Raw genomic sequence first — 16,480 nt, forward strand, 5'->3', positions numbered from 1 at the left:
TTCTCCGTAGAAGCCGCAGCCCACATGACACGTCTACTTGGGGGCGTGGAAAGGGGCAGGACCTGGGTGGACTGTCGGCTTTTAAAGGAACCACCACTCGGAGCGCGGGAGGCAGCGCCACTGGAGCCAGCGCCGGGCGTGGGATACTGAGTAGGTTCGGGAGGTGGACTGAGTGGGCATGTGGGCTAGGGGAGGGGCGGGTGGTCCGCGGGAAGCGAGGGAAGAGCTTCTGTGGGGCCCTTGCCGTGTACTGGGCAGAGTCCGGCCAGGGCGGGCCCGCCCCCTCTGCTCCCAGTTGCCTGCCGCCTTGGCTAGGGTGGCCCGGGTTCATTCATTCCCGGCCTGAGGACTCCTCGCTTGGCCCCTCCGAGCCGTGGCCCGATTCCCAGCCCGAGACTCAGCTGCACTCGAGCGCTTACGACCCAACGCCCCTTCCTCTCCATTATACAGACTAGGAAAACTGAGGCGACGGCAGCGGGCCAAAGACACCAAGCGGGCGGGTCCGGGGCGAGACCAACCTCAAGCCAGGCTTCCTGTCTCCCAGGGCCCCTCTCCAGCCACTTTCCAGGGTTCTGAACAGTGGGTAGAGCTTGGTGGGGTGGGTAGAGTTGCTGCAGCGTCCGGAGCAGCGCAGAGTCCAGCGGAAGCGGGGGTGGGGGGGGGGGGGGGGGAAGAGAGAACTGCTTGGGGAGAGAGACCGGGCTGCGATCTTGGAGATCCGGATTTCAACCAAGCTATTTAACTAGCTGTTTAACCTCAGGCAAATTACTTCACGTCTCTGACCCTCAATAGCCTTCTCTGTAATCACATCTGCCTCCTCAGGACATTGCGGAATCCAGAAAATTAATGCAAAAGTGCTCAGTACAGAGCCTGGTGCTCAGCGGGCCTCAATCAAATAGGTTGGAGCTGGATGAGCTGAGAGGGAGATTGTGGCAGCCTGGATGGAGGAAGGCGGCTGCAGGCCAGACACGCTGGAATGAAAGGCCTCAGTGTCTGGGGCTTCCTCTCTCCGCCCCTCTGCTCCGCAGTGTTTGCTCAGGGCGGAGGTACACACCTGGTAGTGGAGACGCGGCGAAGGCCACGTATACACGCCTACCCAGTTCGGCCTAAAGTTCGGCGAGATCCCTAGCTCCAAGCCTGGAGTGATGGGGCCCAGCCCTGCTCAGTACTGGCATGGGCAGAGGCTGCCAGCCTGGCTGTCCCTGGTGTGGTGTGGGGTGGGGTGGGGTCCACTCCAGGACTGTGGTACTGCAGCCCTAAAGCTGGTCTCACCCTGCCTGCCAGAGGACCCACCTTGAGGCCATCTGTATATTTTCTTTTCCTTTCAGCTGACCCTCGAGGGAGAAGGAGACAGGAGGGCTGCCTGGAGCGGGAGGTATTAGTCACTGAACTGAAAGGCCTGTTTACCCAGAGTCCTGGCAGAGGGACTAGGAAGGCTGTTTGAGCAGACAGAACCCCTTCCCTCTGGCTCCTGGAGTCCCAGTCCTGCTGCCACGTTTCCTTCTGCCCAGGCAACCTAGGGAAGATCCTCAGGTTCTGTCTTCATATTCCATCTTCCCAATCTTAGGCCAGAAATATGGCACCTGTGTGTGTCAGTCTCCTTACCTGTACCGTGTAGCAGGGCTTTTGAATCACCTCATTTAACTCTCACACCACCATGTGAAGTAGTACAGTTATTAGCTCCATCTCATAAAAATGAAAACTGAGGCCAAGAAAGGATAAGTGAGCCGCCCTAGGCCTACGGCAAGAAGGTGAAGGTACGGAGACTTGAACCAGGGCTGACTCAACCAGGGCTGATTCCTGAGCCACCCGTTTAGTTAGGACACACTGCTGCCTTCTTCCGAGGTGAGCTCACGGGGCCAGCCTCTAGTTAGGAGGCCCAGAGTCAACAGTCTCAGTCACCCCTGGATTTTGTGTCCTGGCCAGGTGCAATGGCAGAGAAGGTGCTGGTAACAGGTGGGGCTGGCTACATCGGCAGCCACACAGTGCTGGAGTTGCTGGAGGCAGGCTACTCACCCGTGGTCATCGACAACTTCCATAATGCCATCCGGGGTGAGTGTGGGGTGGTCGGCGGCTGGGGCTTCTTGAGAAAATGGCAAAAGGAAACCCTGGGTTCCACCTACACCACAGAGGGATGTGTGTGTGTGTGTCTGCCCCTGTCTGTCTAGCTAATCCCTGGATCCCATCTTCTCTGATTTTGATGGCCTCCATGTGCCCAACCAGGAGGGGGCTCCATGCCTGAGAGCCTTCGGCGGGTGCAGGAGCTGACAGGCCGCTCTGTGGAATTTGAGGAAATGGACATCTTGGACCAAGCAGCCCTACAATGTCTCTTCAAGAAGGTGAGGGCTTCGTAGGCAGGCAAGCAGGCAGGGGACACCGCCCAGGGCCTTAGAGCCACCTCTGACCCACCTGTGCCCCCGCAGCACAGCTTTGTGGCAGTCATCCACTTCGCAGGGCTCAAGGCTGTCGGCGAGTCAGTACAGAAACCTCTGGATTATTACCGAGTCAACCTGACAGGGAGCATCCAGCTTCTGGAGGTGAGAGGCCTAGGACAGACACACAGACACTGGGAGGGCCTCAGTCTGGCAAGCAGTGCCAAACACAGTGGCTAAGGGCCTAGTGCTAGAGTCATCATGGACACAGTCCCGGTTGACCTATCTAGGCCCTGAACATCTTCACCTCTGTCAGTGGGAGCGCCTGTAAGCTCAGCTTCACCCTCCTATGGAGGGAGTGCCCCATTACCCTCTGCCGTTAAGTCAATTCTGACTCATAGCAATCCTATAGGGCAGAGTAGAACTGCCCCATAAGGTTTCCAAGGCCGTAAATCTTTACGGACGCAGACTGCCACATCTTTCTCCCGCAGAGCGGCTGGTGGGTTCAAACTGCTGACCTTTCAGTTAGCAACCAAGTGCTTAACCACTGTGCCACCAGGGCTCCTGGAGGGAGTACCAGGGTGGGGATAACATGTGAGGCAGAGGCCGCTGACTCCTCCCCTCCACGGTCAGATCATGAGGGCCCACGGGGTGAAGAACCTGGTGTTCAGCAGCTCAGCCACCGTGTACGGGAATCCCCAGTACCTGCCTCTGGATGAGGCGCACCCCACGGGTGGCTGTACCAACCCCTACGGCAAGTCCAAGTTCTTCATTGAGGAGATGATCCAGGACCTGTGCCGGGCAGACAAGGTGAGGACTCCCCTTGACTCAGCCATGCTCCACTCACAGACTTCTCACAGCCATCCCACAGCCTGAGGGGTGGACTCCTGGGCAAGCCCCACCAAGGAAAAAGTGAAGGCTCAGAAAGGAGTGGTGCCTTGCTCAAGGTTACAAGGCTGATGGCAGGGTCCTGTCCCCTGTGCATTTCTAGAGACGGAGAACAGGTGGGGGTGAGGGTGGGGGGTGCTGGATTCAGCTGGGACATGCTGCCCGCGTGCCCCCATTGTCTGATCCCTGTGCCCACAGGCCTGGAATGCAGTGCTGCTGCGGTACTTCAACCCCACGGGTGCTCACACTTCAGGCTGTATCGGCGAAGATCCCCAGGGCATCCCAAACAACCTCATGCCTTATGTCTCCCAGGTAGGGGAAAAGGGTAGGGACTGAGAGGGGGTGGCCCTAGGGTTGTGGGGTGCAGCTGGCGCTGGGAGCCTGGGAGGAGCCAACCTGATCTCCACCACCAGGTGGCAATCGGGCGACGAGAGGCCGTGAATGTCTTCGGCAATGACTATGACACAGAGGATGGCACAGGTAAGCCCAGGACCAGGAGGACCCAGGAGTAGAGACTGAGGTGGGGCAGAGGCTGTACTGAACCCCTCTGACTCCCACCTCCTCCCTGTAGGCGTCCGGGATTATATCCATGTCGTGGATCTGGCCAAGGGTCACATTGCAGCCTTGAGAAAGCTGAAGGAGCAGTGTGGCTGCCGGGTAGGGAAAGAAGAGAGAGGGAGGGAAGGAGGGCCTAGGCCTGGGCAGAGGGGGCCTTCCACAAACCCTGGCCTCCTCTCCTGAGCAGATCTACAACCTGGGCACGGGCACAGGCTACTCGGTGCTGCAGATGGTCCATGCTATGGAGAAGGCCTCTGGGAAGAAGGTAAGCCCCCCGGCCCACCCCAGCCAGCACTAAGAGAAAAGCCTGGGCACCCACCAGCCTGCCCTGTTTACTTGGCTCCACCTTGCCCCTTAGCATCAGGTGACTGAGCAAGACCTTGCTCTGCACTCTCCTTTCTTGAGGACCTGGCCAGCAGCTGGGTGGGTGGGGCCCAGAGCTGGCTCAGCTAAGCTCCGACCATCTCCTCTTGCAGATCCCATACAAGGTGGTTGCACGGCGGGAAGGTGACGTGGCTGCCTGCTATGCCAACCCTAGCCTGGCCCGTGAGGAGCTGGGCTGGACAGCAGCCTTAGGGCTGGACAGGATGTGTGAGTACTGCTCAAGCCCTGACCCCTGGGACAGAGTTCGAGGCTCAGAAGGGGATAATCATCAGCTGTTAGCGTGCCCAAGGGCGGCTGCATTCCATCGTAAGCCCTGACCAACCCCCAACCCCGTCCTACTGCAGGTGAGGATCTATGGCGCTGGCAGAGGCAGAATCCTTCAGGCTTTGGCGCGCAGGCCTGAGGACCCTCCTAAGATGGACGAGAAAAAGAACAGAAACAACTGCCTGCTTTCTAGCCTCCAGCAGGAACCTAGGGACCCCTGAGCCTCTGGGCAAAGCCAAGGCCTCCCTACCTCAAAGCCCAGCTCGGCCGCTTAGCCTACCAGGCCTGAGGCCAAGGGCTCCAATGACCAGAAGTCAGGGGGTCTCTAATGCTTACCTTCCACAGTGTCCAGAACCCCATAGGGACCACCAAGAGCAAGTGAGGGCAGCAAGGACCCTTGGACAAATACCCTCCTCCCAAGCACTAATTTATACTGCTATGAAGAGCTTTCCAAAGTATTTAAAATAAAAGGTTTTCTTACACTGGGGCAGGTTCTCACAGATGGTCACTCTCTCCCCTGAATAGAATCAGCCAAGCCCAAACTGAGGAAGCAGTTTCTTTAATTTTATTGGAATCCAGGACACAACAAGAAAAACACCCAAAAACCACATGGAGACAGAAGACGAGACACAACTCCTCCCCCACCACCTCCCTGGCCCAAGAGTGGGGACGAAGTGTGGGTGGGACAGCTGGTGGAGACCTTGAGCCTCAGTCCAGCCCGGCAGGCTCCAGGCCTGCAGGGAAGGAGCAGAAAGGGGAGGTGGGCCCAGCCCCCAAGGGGTAGGGAACATCTGAGGGAAGGCCCCTCGGAGGGCTCCACCCCCTCACCAGCACTCCTGCCCAGGGACAGGTGGCCCACAGCAGCAAGGGGCAGGGCCGTGGACACATTCATGATTGAGAGGCGGCTGGAGAAGAGGCAGGAAACAAGATTATCTGGGCAGAATTGGTGGGGGTCAGTACGTGGGGCCTGGGAGGGGCCCATGGGCCAAACCCTGAGGTCACAGGAGGGGGGCCCAAAGCGGGGCTAGTGAGTGAGGTCCTGAGTGAGTGAGTGGGTCAGCGGCTGGGCCCCTTCCTCCCGCTGCCTATAGCCCCTCCAATACTGCTGCTGGGGGTCCCCACCTCCAGGGAAATGGGATAAGAAAGCAGCCTACCCCCTGCTGCAGACAGCGCCAGGTGGCTGAGGCCAGGAGGGCAGGCCGGACCAGGCCTTGGCCTGTCTTGCCCCAAGGCCTGTGGGAGAGAACAGGTTGAAGAAGGTGGGGACAAGGGCTCGACCGGCTCAGATCCAAGATGGTGCCGCGCATGCTGGGTCCCTCAAGAGTTGAGGGACTGCGCTGGGGGCCAACAACTCTGGTTAGACTCTGGTTAGACGGGAGGCAGCAGCTTTTCAAGAAATTCCTTCACGGCTGCCATCTCCTGGGGGTGAGGGGGAGGACTGTTAGAGGGTCCTGGCTGGAGGGAGGAAGAGAGGGGTGGGTATGGGAAGTGGTTCTTTGTCACTGACCTGAGGGCAGGAGCTATGCATGACGCCTGGGTAAGTCTTGAATTGGACCCTGGCGGGCGTGACAACAGACCGCAGCTTTTCAGCCGTCAGGGCCCCAAACCGTACAGGCACCATGGGGTCCAGCTCCCCATGGCACTGAAGGATGGCCAGGTCCTTGGCACTGCCGTTGGCTGCCTGTGGGCCAGACAAGACTCAGGGCAAAGCCAGTCAACGAGCACCATCCCCAAGCCAGAAGACTGGAAGGGCAGGGATGGTGGAGAGGTCTGTGGGGTACTCACCTGGGGGAAGGCTCGGTGCAGAGGCAGCCAACAGCTCAATGCCACGATGCCAGCCAGAGGGTGGGGGCAGGTGAGGGCAGTGTAGAGGGACAGGGCCCCACCCTGGAGGGAAGAGAGAACGAGAAGTCATGAGGGCACAGCTCACCTACCCACCACCCACCACCCACCTCTCCTCTCACCTGTGAAAAGCCTCCCAGGACGATACGATTGGCAGGGATCCCATTCTTCATCTCATGCTCAATCAAGGCCTTGACTGGGGGAGGAAGGGGCATGACTGGGTGGGTGAAAAGCTGCTGAGGGGCCCAGGGAAGGGAGCCCGGCAGGCACTGCCCAACCTTTCTGGGGGAGGGGCAGGGAGGACGCTGATGAGAGGCTAGGGCCTTACTGTTCTCTGCTGCCTTCTTGATGCCAGCCTCATCCTCTGGGGCATCTGGACTCAGCCCCATCAGGTCAAACCTGGGGGAGCAGAGCCATTGGCAGCCATGACCAGCCCCTTGCACCTCCCTCAACTCATGCCCCCCCTCCCCACACTCACCAGGAGGGCATCACCATCTTCATGTTGAGGGTCACAGGAATCCGAGGCCTGGGCAGGGACAGCAAGAAGGGCACAGGCTCAGGTGGGATGAGGAGGCCACAGCAGAGAGGCTGGGAGGGAGCAGAGCAGCCCCTGGGGCCCCCTCCCAGCGGGGAGAGCCTGTGTTGAAGGTGTTGCCGGGCAAACAGCCATGTGGGGCTGGAAGCTGCGGTTCGGGCATCAGTGGTAGCGATGGAGAAGCAGAGCCCAACACTGTGATGGAGTCCAGCGCAGGGGGTGAGTACATGGGGAAGGGGCCCAGGGAGGCCCTGGGCCTAGGGGATCTCAGTGCTGGGAGACCCTAGGGCTGGGGGCTGGTGCTGGGACTCGTTCCTGGGAGTGCCACAGGAGCTAAGGCTGAAATGGCACCTCTGATGCCCTGGGCCCAAGCCCAGGACACAGCTGATGGGAGAGAACAGGCCTGGGACCACAGGACCACCCCCCCAGGTGGTCACCATCCTCAGCCCCTCCCTTGCTGGGAGTGACACTCACGCATGGGGACAGATGTACTTGACGTGAGGGAGCCGGATGGTGGAGAGGGCGTCAGCCCAGCTGTGCCTGTAGGAGGGAAGGAAAGAAAGGCTCCGATGTAGGGAGGAGGAAGGGAGGGGTGGCAGGCCTCAAGTCCCCAAGGAACAGCCCCTCCTAGCTCACTCACCCTGTGTCTCCAAGTCCATGTAAAAAAATAACCTGGAAAATGATGAGAAATGAGCTGGGGAAGAGAGCAGTCAGCATGCTGCTATCATTCTCCCTCTTTATCCTTCAACTTCTGGCTACCCCTCCCCCACACCAAAGGACCTGGGAGGAACTGAGGTAACAGCCAAACAGGTTATTAACCCCAGGCCTCCTGGCCTCAGGCTGCTCCCTTCTCATCACTGCCACCTCCATTTTTCCCACACCCCTCTAGCCAGCCCCAAATGGGGCTGCGTCGGTAGCCCCCAGCGATGTATATGGCCCTGGGTAGGAAGACTCTTACCGCGGCCGTTTCCCGCTCAGCTCCAGACACAGTGGCAGCATCAGTGAGCAGGGGCACAGACATGGTGTTACCGCACATACACTTCAGGGCTCCACGGCTGGGGCCTGCGCAAATGGAGGGGAGGGGTGTTCACGAGCAAGGTCAGGGAGATGAGAGACTCCTCTCACAGGGCATAGCCTCAAACCTAGGGCCCGCCCAAGACATCGGCCCCCCGACACAGCACCCTGGCCTGAGTTCTGTTCTGGCCACAAAGAAAAAGGCAGACAGGAAGACGCAGAGCAGAGGGCAGGAAGTTTGCCTCTGTTCTTGAGGCAGCCACCCTAGTGGCCCAGAACTCATGTCATTGGTTCTGGACCAACCACAGTGCTTGAACTTGCTGGAATAGGGCAGAGGCAGGAGTCAGGAACTGTGGAAGAAGTCAGTGGGCTACTGCTGCCCAGTGGGTAACTGCCTCCTCTCTGATCTGCCATCCCCCTTCTCTGGAGCCCCTGGGTCCCCCACTACCCCTACCCCAGCCCTTCTGGAAAATGAAGGGGAGAAAAATGCCAGGGAAATATGCTTCTAGCCTCTGCTCCCCACACCCCAACACATACACACATCTCAAACCTCCCTCCTGCCCATCCAGCCCCCATCCAGCCTTCACAGCAGTTTCTGGCTCAGCCCTTCCCAGAACCCCTGGGGTTGCCTATGTCCCCAGAAGGCATATGCACTCCCTGCCACCACCCACTCCCCAAATGGCTCTCTGGCCTCCCTGAATGGGGCTACCTGCTGCTGCTGCTGCTACTGTTGCCTACAGACTCCAAATGGGCTCCCCAGCTTGACCATGCTCTGGGACTCCCAAACACACAAAAGAATCAGGCTGGCTGGCTCCTCCCCATCATCAGCATCCTCCAAACTCGCCAGGAAGCTTCTGCTACTTGCCCTTAAATGCCTACTCTTCCCAGCATCATTCATCCCTCCTAACTGGCTTCCACGTTCCACCTCTGACAACCCCCTGTCCCCAGTGCACCTCCCCATAGTGGGATCAGTCCCCTCTGACTCTGTGGGTCCTTCTTCGCACAGGGGAGTGGACCTTTCTCCCTAAGCTGGGATTCCCTTTCTCCTCCACTATGGAGACTTGCATCTTTCACCCCTGAGTCGCCCCTTTCAGAGAGGTGCCTTCCCCCCACCCCCACCCCCACCCGGTGTCTCCCTCCTCACAGTAAAAACTTCCACTCTGACCCAGGATCTCCTACTCCCTATAATGGGAACTTCCTTATGACCAAGGGTCATCCCCTCCCCACAGTGACATTTTCTACCCTGACCCAGCAACCACTCCTGCCCACAAACGAGCTTTCCACCTTTGACCCTGGGGAGCCCCCGCCCCACAATGGGATCTTCCACTTCCGACCCCGGAGTCCCTCTCATCACACCCAGACACCTTCTTTCCTAGCCCCTCTCAACCCTCAAAGTCCCCAAGACTGAACAGCGCCTCTCCGTACCTCACTCCCCACCCCCATCTTCACAATTGCACTTCCCCCTCCCCACTCTCCAGGACCCTCCCAATGGCCCTATCAGCCCCTACATCCCCTCCCTCCGCCTGCCCGCCCCCGGACCAGGGTACCTCCACTCCCTGGGGATTTCAAGACCTCTCGGGCTGTTCTCCTCTTTCCCCGGCACAGACACACACTCTTCCCCCTCGGCCGCCCCCGCCGGAACTTCCGTTTGAGTCCCGGGAACCCAGCCATCGCGCTTCCGGAAGTAGCCTGGACAGCGTTACGGAACCCGGAAGTGGGGTAGAGGGTTTCTCCCGCTAGAAGCTGCCATATTGGCTACCGCCGGACCACTCCCTGTAACTACGCCACGGAACGCACTGAGTTCTTCCCCGCACCGACCCGCACAGTCGAGACAGGGCATTGGAGACGTGCACTTGCTACCACAACCCCATATGCCTCCTACAGGAATGTTATCGGAAAGGAGAGGCATTCCTCACACTATTATCACAAAGTCCCATCCACATGGGACACAATTAATTATGGCCATGTGTACCTACTACCGGAGCCTTGGTGGCGCAGTGGTTAAGAACCTTGGCCACTAACCAAACGGTTGGCAGTTCGAATCCACCAGCTGCTACTTGGAAACCCTATGGGACAGTTCTGTTCTGCCCTGTAGGGTCGCTATGAGTTGAAATTGGACCCCACAGCAATAGGTTTAGTTTTGATGTGGGTATCTACCACTGGCTCTCTTGCCCTTTGCATAACAATTCCAGGATTATGGAATCATATACTCTGAACTGAGACTATCCTTAATGATCCTCTAGTCCTCCAGTCTAATTTTAAAGATGAGGAAACTGAGGCTTACAGAGAAGTAAATAAACCTCACTATTCTATTGTAAACTGCTTCTATAGACATGTTTCCTGAGCTATAAAATGGGGATAATAACCACCTTGCCTACTTCATAGCTCTGCTGTGAGGCTCAAATGAGGTTGCATGAAAATGCTTTATACACTGTAAAATCAGTGTGAGGTCTTAATTAATGTCTCTAAAAAGACCCTGGGAAAATAATGCAGGCCATACTCCATACCAGGATAGTTGGACAGGCCATCAGCAGTGTTGTCTTAGCTCGACAAGCAGTGCCGTGCAGACAGTGCAAAAAATAATGTCATCAATGAGCTCCAGTGAAGAACAAAAAGGGCTTCATTTGGTCACCATCGAGTCACTTTGCTCCTTGCTGCACAAGTGGAAATAAGGCTCAGGATCCACAGAAAGGGTAGGAAGCATGGCAAACTGAGATGAAGGACCATGTCCCTGAGAGAGCATGTGGACATCAGCAAACAGGAAATGAGTCACATTCAACCCTCAGCAACTTAGTTTTTAACAGAAAACAGTACTAACTGGAAGCTCACAAAGCATTTTCCCCAAGCCAAGAGGCAGTTTGGACCTAAGTGCTGAACAGGTCACAGAGATAGAGCCTAAAACACCAGGATTCCAGGCAGGAAACCTTTGAACCAGAGGACCACACAAGCCAAGTACCCAGGACTGAGGGTGAGTAAAAGGGAAAAGGACACAGCAGTGGAAGGAAAAAAAATGCACTTGCCCCCACTCCCTGCTGGGTCAGCTTATGGCACAATGAACAATTGATTCCTCCTCCACCACCACCCCCTCCCCGATTACCTGAAACATTGTGGGACTTTGAGCAAATTCTTCAGAGTAAAGCTTCAAATTCAGAGGCCCAGTCGCTGGGGCTACCGGTAGTTAGTGCTTTTAATTAGTGGAATTAATGAAGGGCTAGTCTTATGAGTTGAAAATCGACTCGACAGCACCTAACAACAACAAAGTCTGCTTTAATATTTCTAACTTTATTCCACCTCTCCCCCACCCCCACCCCCCTTCAAATTAAAACATGGCTCTTCTTTTATCTCCAAAATGATTCAACTGAAACAAAGACGTTGTGGCTGAGGAGTAGGTAGAATCCTTGGGCATCAAGAATTGCATTTGCATTCTAGTTGATTTCAGGCTGCATTTTAGAAATGTTGAGGCTTGACAAGGCTTGGTGGTGGCAGGCTTCTAGGACAGGGTGGAGAAGCAGCAAGCATATCCTCCTAACAACAAGGTGGACCAGTCTCTCAGAGGAATTCTCTCAAGTGACTCTGATTCAACACTGTTCAATTCCCTCTATCAATTGTTTTTATTTTCTAAGAGAGAACACTGACCATCTCAAATCCCCTTTTTAGATCCATAAATTCTCTCCAATCGCTGTACTGAGGTACATAAATTACTTTCAAAATGTAAGTCCAAGGTCTCTGGTCCACTTTCAGACCACATGTGCTGTGCACTTAACTACTCTCCTCACCCGCATTTCTTCTGATGATCTCCAGAACCTATTCTTATGTTTGTAAATGTCCCTCTTTCCACAAGTTATTTTTCCCTTGAGAAACGGAAAATAGGCTTTTAACTCCGCTTTCATCTTTACAAAATGTGAGTGTGAGGGTGTTTTTGGCCCACTGGAAACAATTAAGCTCTACCCTCCCTGGAGGAACTAACCTAGTCTTGATTTAACTGTAGTACTTCTTATGATCTACTTAGTTCAAACCAACAAATTTTTTTTTCAAAGTTCAATACAGTTCAGAATAAGATAAAAGTTTCATCAGTACTACCAAGAACTCAAAAGAAAACACAAGCATTAAGTCTGGCAAGGATTTATTAGGAAGCTTATTAGTCACAGAGAATAAAAAGCCATCAACAAAAAAACTCAGAGATCTCCAAATTCTGGCATTGGGCTTAAAACACTAGTGAGAAACAAACATTAAGGATCTTCCAAAGGGGAATCTTACCTAAGTCCCAATCTTACCCAAGTCCCAATCTTACCCCAAATCTTTCTACCAACATGGAAACGATTCCCATGTTCTCCCCAGACTGCTTACCTAGGCAGTGGGAAAAAGGACCTTCTCTCCAAGCTATTAAGTATCACCAGGAGACTCCTACCCTTCCAGCTATAATTCTGGGACACTCGTGTGTGACAGACAACTCCAAGCTGGGCAACTTGACAAGAATGCTGAACAATGACAGGGAGAAGGAACAAGCAGGGACAACTATTTCTCACTGGAGACTCTCCTGATGGCTAATACAGACACAATCCAGAGGCTTCAGAAGTTTCCTGCAGCCCAAGAACTGTTTCCATTTTTTAAAAAACAGGTCACATACAAATCCTGCCACAAATCAACAAGACATTTGGGATCCCATGGCACATTCAGACTGGCAAAGCAGCTGTTTTCCATGACTGCCAGATGCTAGACCAGCGAAGACCCAATTTCTGCAGTGCCCTAGAGAACCATGATAGTCCCTCGGCACCCACACAACCCTCCCAGTGGTGTGGTATCTTCCGTAGGCCAAGTTTCTACAGCAAGCCCCAAAGACAAACTTTGGCAGAGTCTGTGGCAGCCAACTCTCTTGGGAGCCCTATCATGTTTTCCTTCCAGTAGGTAGTTGTATATCTTCATTGAGACACAGCCTCTGTGGGAGCCTTGGCCAGCCCTTAGGAAATGAAGTGTGTCTGTGGGGTAACCTGATGAACTTTGTGGTCTGCTGGGTTGGCCGATGCTTCATAATTACAAATGGTCACTTCATGTCGGCGAAGCTGCAAGAAAATCAAGAAGCTGGGTTAGCTGGCCATCAAAGAATGATGCTTTCCAAGTCCACACACATTGGAATAGTCCTGATTCCGGTTTATTTCCAGAAGTCATCATCTAATATCTCTTCTCTTCTGATACTTTTTGTCCAGAGAAGCCTGCAGAGATCATCACCAATGATTCGTCCCTTAACATAGAAGATTCCTATGTTTCCCTCTACTATAATGGCTACACCATGAGAACAGGACCTTGTCTATCTTGTTTATCATCTTATCGCTGATGTCTGGAAACAAGAAAGCTTATCAAAAGATGTCTGTAGAATGAAGAAATTTTAAAGTGAAAAACTGTGAATTAATACCAAAAATATATTTCAACCACCTTAAAAATACAGCCTATCAAATAAGATGGACAGTTTACAAGGATGAACAAAAAAATAAACACGGATTGGGAATAACTGATGTCTCATTTGCTTGTTTCCCTTCTCTTAAAGCTCCCACCCACTACCACAGGGTACAGGTGTGTACACACACACAACCTATATATATACACATATATACATACATACACACACACACAACCCCAACTTACCTCAGTCCATTCTCCTCTCAGGCCAATATAAAAGACCTTTGTGGTGTCTGCTCCAAAGTTTTTTGAAATATGAATAGAGAGATGATAGACATTTGAAAAACGAGAAATTCTAGAAGATGAAAGGAGTGGGGGAGAAGACACAGGTTAGAGTTCCTTGAGTATCTCACCATCATGTCAAAAACAATTCCAACTGCAATTTGTGGTAAAACCCAGACAAATATTCCTGAACACTCTTGGGTTCTTTATTTCTCATCCGTCTCCTTAGACAAGTAATTAATCCCACAAAGATTTACCGAACACCTACTCTGGGCCAGACACTGCCTAAGGCAGAAGGGATAGAAAGATGAATCAAAACTGTTCCTGCCTTCAAGAAGCAGGAATGAGAAGTGCTCTATAACCACGTTTAGTTTGGACCTCACCCTTAGGTAAAAAAGAGAATTGGCGAAGAGCTAAGGAAGGCGTGCACGTGAAATTTAGCCTGCCATTGGCAGTTCAAACCCACCAGCCCCTCCACAGGAGAAAGATGTGGAAGTCTGCTTCCATAAATATCTACAGCCTTGGAAACCCTATGGGGCAGTTCTGCTCTGTCCTATAGGGTCACTATGAGTTGGAATCAAATTGTGGGCAATGGATTTGTTTTAGTTTTTTTTTTTTTGGACAACCACTTTGCAAAGAGGAACTCTGAAAACCTCTTTCCTAAGACTACCTTAGGCGCTCATTTGCATCTGCCAACTGCTGACAAGTTAACAAGTCTGTGGCTTGCACTGAATCTCTGCCCAAAATTCACCAAGCCAAAGATCAAGCCTCCTCCTCCACTGTTTTAATTCATTTTTGATGTATGGAGCAGGAGCCCAGCCAAAAATAAATGGCGACGGCTGTAAGCGCTGATGCTGATGCGTGTGCGCAGGCTGCAAATGAGGGAGAACCTGCAGCTCCTCAGGAGTAGCCAGAGCAGAAGCTAGGTCCAGTGCTTACTTTGTAGCATACTCTAACTCTCCTGTAAGATCCCGGTTCAGACTAAAGGTCTGGTCTGGTTCCCTGTCCGTATCATCAAAGGACATCTGTGGAATGTTCTTATACCTGAGAAAGGAAAAGGAAGAAAAATTCAAGAAATGTGCATTATCATGTTTCTCGGTTTTTAAGAACTTCCTAGTAACTCCTCAACTGCCTTTGGTTCTATCAAAAGGAAATAAAATTTGGGCGTAACTACAACTCGAACAAGTAGAAAGAGAGCAGCAAAAGAAGCCCTTGGGCGCCAGAAGAAAGGAAATAATAAGAATTAGAGTAGAATTAAATGAAACAGAGAATAGAAAAACAATCGGAAGAGTTAACAAGACCAAATGCTGGTTTTTTGAAAAGATCAACAAAATCGATAAACCATTGGCCAAACTGACAAAAGAAAAACAGGAGAGGAGGCAAATAACCTGACTAAAAAATGAGATGGGTGATATCACAAAAAACCCAAGAGAAATTAAAAGAATCATAACAGAATACTATGAAAAACTGTACTCTAACAAATTTGAAAACCTAGGGGAAATGGACAAATTTCTAGAAACTCATTACCTACTTAGACTAACACAAACAGAGGCAAAACAACTAAATAAACCTGTAACAAAAGAAGAGATTGAAAAGGTAATTTAAAAAACTCCCAACAAAAAGAAGCCCTGGCCTGGACAGTTTCACTTTCAGAGTGAACTTTCAGTTTAACTTTCAGAGAAGAGTTAACACCACTACTACTAAAGGTATTTCAGAGCATAGAAAAAGACAGAATACTCCCAAACTCATTCTATCAAGCCAGCATAACCCTGATACCAAAACCAGGTAAAGACACCACAAAAAAGAAAATTACACACCAATAACCCTCATGAACACAGACGCAAAAATCCTCAACAAAATTCTAGCCAAGAGAATTCAGCAACATATAAAAAAAAAATAATTCACCATGATTGAGTTGGATTTATACCAGGTACGTAGGGATGGTTCAACATTAGAAAAAAAAATCTCATCTATCACATAAATTCATGCAGAAAAGGCATCTGACAAAGTCCAACACCCATTCATGATGATAACTCTCAGCGAAATAGGAATAGAAGGGAAATTCCTCAACATAATTAACGGCATTTATACAAAGCCAACAGCCAACATCATCCTAAGTGGAGAGAGTCTGAAAGCATTCCCCTTGAAACGGGAACCAGACAAGGATGTCCTTTATCACCCCTCTAACTCAACACTGTGCTGGACGTTTTAGCCAGAGCAATTAGGCTAGAAAAAGAAATAAAGGGCACCCAAATTGGTAAGGAAGAAATAAAAAGTATCTCTATTTGCAGATGATATGATCTTATACACAGAAAATCCCAAAGAATTCACAAGAAAACTACTGGAACTAATAGAAGATTTCAGTAAAGTATCAGGATACAAGATAAACATAGAAAAATCAGTTGGATTCCTCTGCACCAATAAAGAGAACTTCGAAAAGAAAATCACCAAATCAATACCATTCAGAATCGCCCCCAAGAAGATAAAATACTTAGGAATAAATCTAACCACAGACATAAAGACACTACAAGACACTTTTGCAAGAAACCAAGAGACCTGCATAAGTGGAAAAACATACCTTGCTCCTGGATAGGAAGACTCAACATTGTGAAAATATCAATTCTACCCAAAGTGATCAACAGATACAATGCAATCCCAATCCAAATTCCAATGGCATTTTTTAATGAGATGGAGAAACAAATCACCAACTTCATGTGGAAAAGGAAGAGGCCCCAGATAAGTAAACCATTACTGAAGAAGAACAACAAAGTGGAAGGCCTCACACTACCTTGATCTTAGAACCTATTATACCGTCATGATAGTCAAAAAAGCCTGCTACTGGTACAACAGATATATAGACCGATGGAACAGAATTGAGAATCCAGACATAAATTCATCTACCTATGAGCAGCTGATATTTGACAAAGGCCCAAAGTCCATTAATTGG

The 16,480-nt window shown here is 51.8% G+C and overlaps 3 protein-coding genes across 4 annotated transcripts in view; 1 reads left to right on the forward strand and 2 right to left on the reverse strand.

Moving 5' to 3' along the window:
- Positions 1 to 95: 95 nt before the first annotated feature.
- On the forward strand, positions 96 to 4,953 carry GALE (UDP-galactose-4-epimerase). The gene is made up of 11 exons (XM_004377125.2): positions 96 to 150; positions 1,927 to 2,052; positions 2,224 to 2,339; positions 2,424 to 2,537; positions 3,006 to 3,182; positions 3,459 to 3,572; positions 3,674 to 3,740; positions 3,832 to 3,917; positions 4,006 to 4,083; positions 4,295 to 4,409; positions 4,547 to 4,953. Exons 2-11 carry the CDS (start codon positions 1,932 to 1,934, stop codon positions 4,603 to 4,605), a joined length of 1,047 nt encoding a protein of 348 aa, XP_004377182.1. The 5' UTR covers positions 96 to 150; positions 1,927 to 1,931; the 3' UTR covers positions 4,606 to 4,953.
- A 56-nt stretch (positions 4,954 to 5,009) lies between these two features.
- On the reverse strand, positions 5,010 to 9,771 carry LYPLA2 (lysophospholipase 2). The gene is made up of 10 exons (XM_004377126.2): positions 9,405 to 9,771; positions 7,802 to 7,905; positions 7,484 to 7,515; positions 7,318 to 7,383; positions 6,787 to 6,834; positions 6,637 to 6,707; positions 6,431 to 6,504; positions 6,252 to 6,353; positions 5,974 to 6,147; positions 5,010 to 5,885 (listed from the first exon to the last, which is right to left on the reverse strand). Exons 1-10 carry the CDS (start codon positions 9,526 to 9,528, stop codon positions 5,835 to 5,837), a joined length of 846 nt encoding a protein of 281 aa, XP_004377183.2. The 5' UTR covers positions 9,529 to 9,771; the 3' UTR covers positions 5,010 to 5,834.
- Positions 9,772 to 11,963: 2,192 nt separating this feature from the next.
- Positions 11,964 to 16,480, reverse strand: part of PITHD1 (PITH domain containing 1) — a 10,980-nt gene continuing 6,463 nt past the window's right edge. Inside the window, exons 4-6 of one of the 2 annotated variants that reach the window (XM_004377127.2) lie at positions 14,473 to 14,577; positions 13,498 to 13,606; positions 11,964 to 12,917 (exon numbers count right to left, since the gene is read on the reverse strand). In XM_004377127.2, coding sequence (XP_004377184.1) covers positions 12,816 to 12,917; positions 13,498 to 13,606; positions 14,473 to 14,577 — 316 coding nt within the window. In that variant the 3' untranslated portion in view covers positions 11,964 to 12,815. The remainder of the gene's footprint in view (positions 12,918 to 13,497; positions 13,607 to 14,472; positions 14,578 to 16,480) is intronic. The other variant, XM_023732111.1, reaches the window with a different exon arrangement.

The sequence above is a fragment of the Trichechus manatus genome, unplaced genomic scaffold (assembly GCF_000243295.1).
Source record: "Trichechus manatus latirostris isolate Lorelei unplaced genomic scaffold, TriManLat1.0 scaffold00048, whole genome shotgun sequence".
In the NCBI taxonomy this organism is placed as follows: Eukaryota; Metazoa; Chordata; class Mammalia; order Sirenia; family Trichechidae; genus Trichechus; species Trichechus manatus.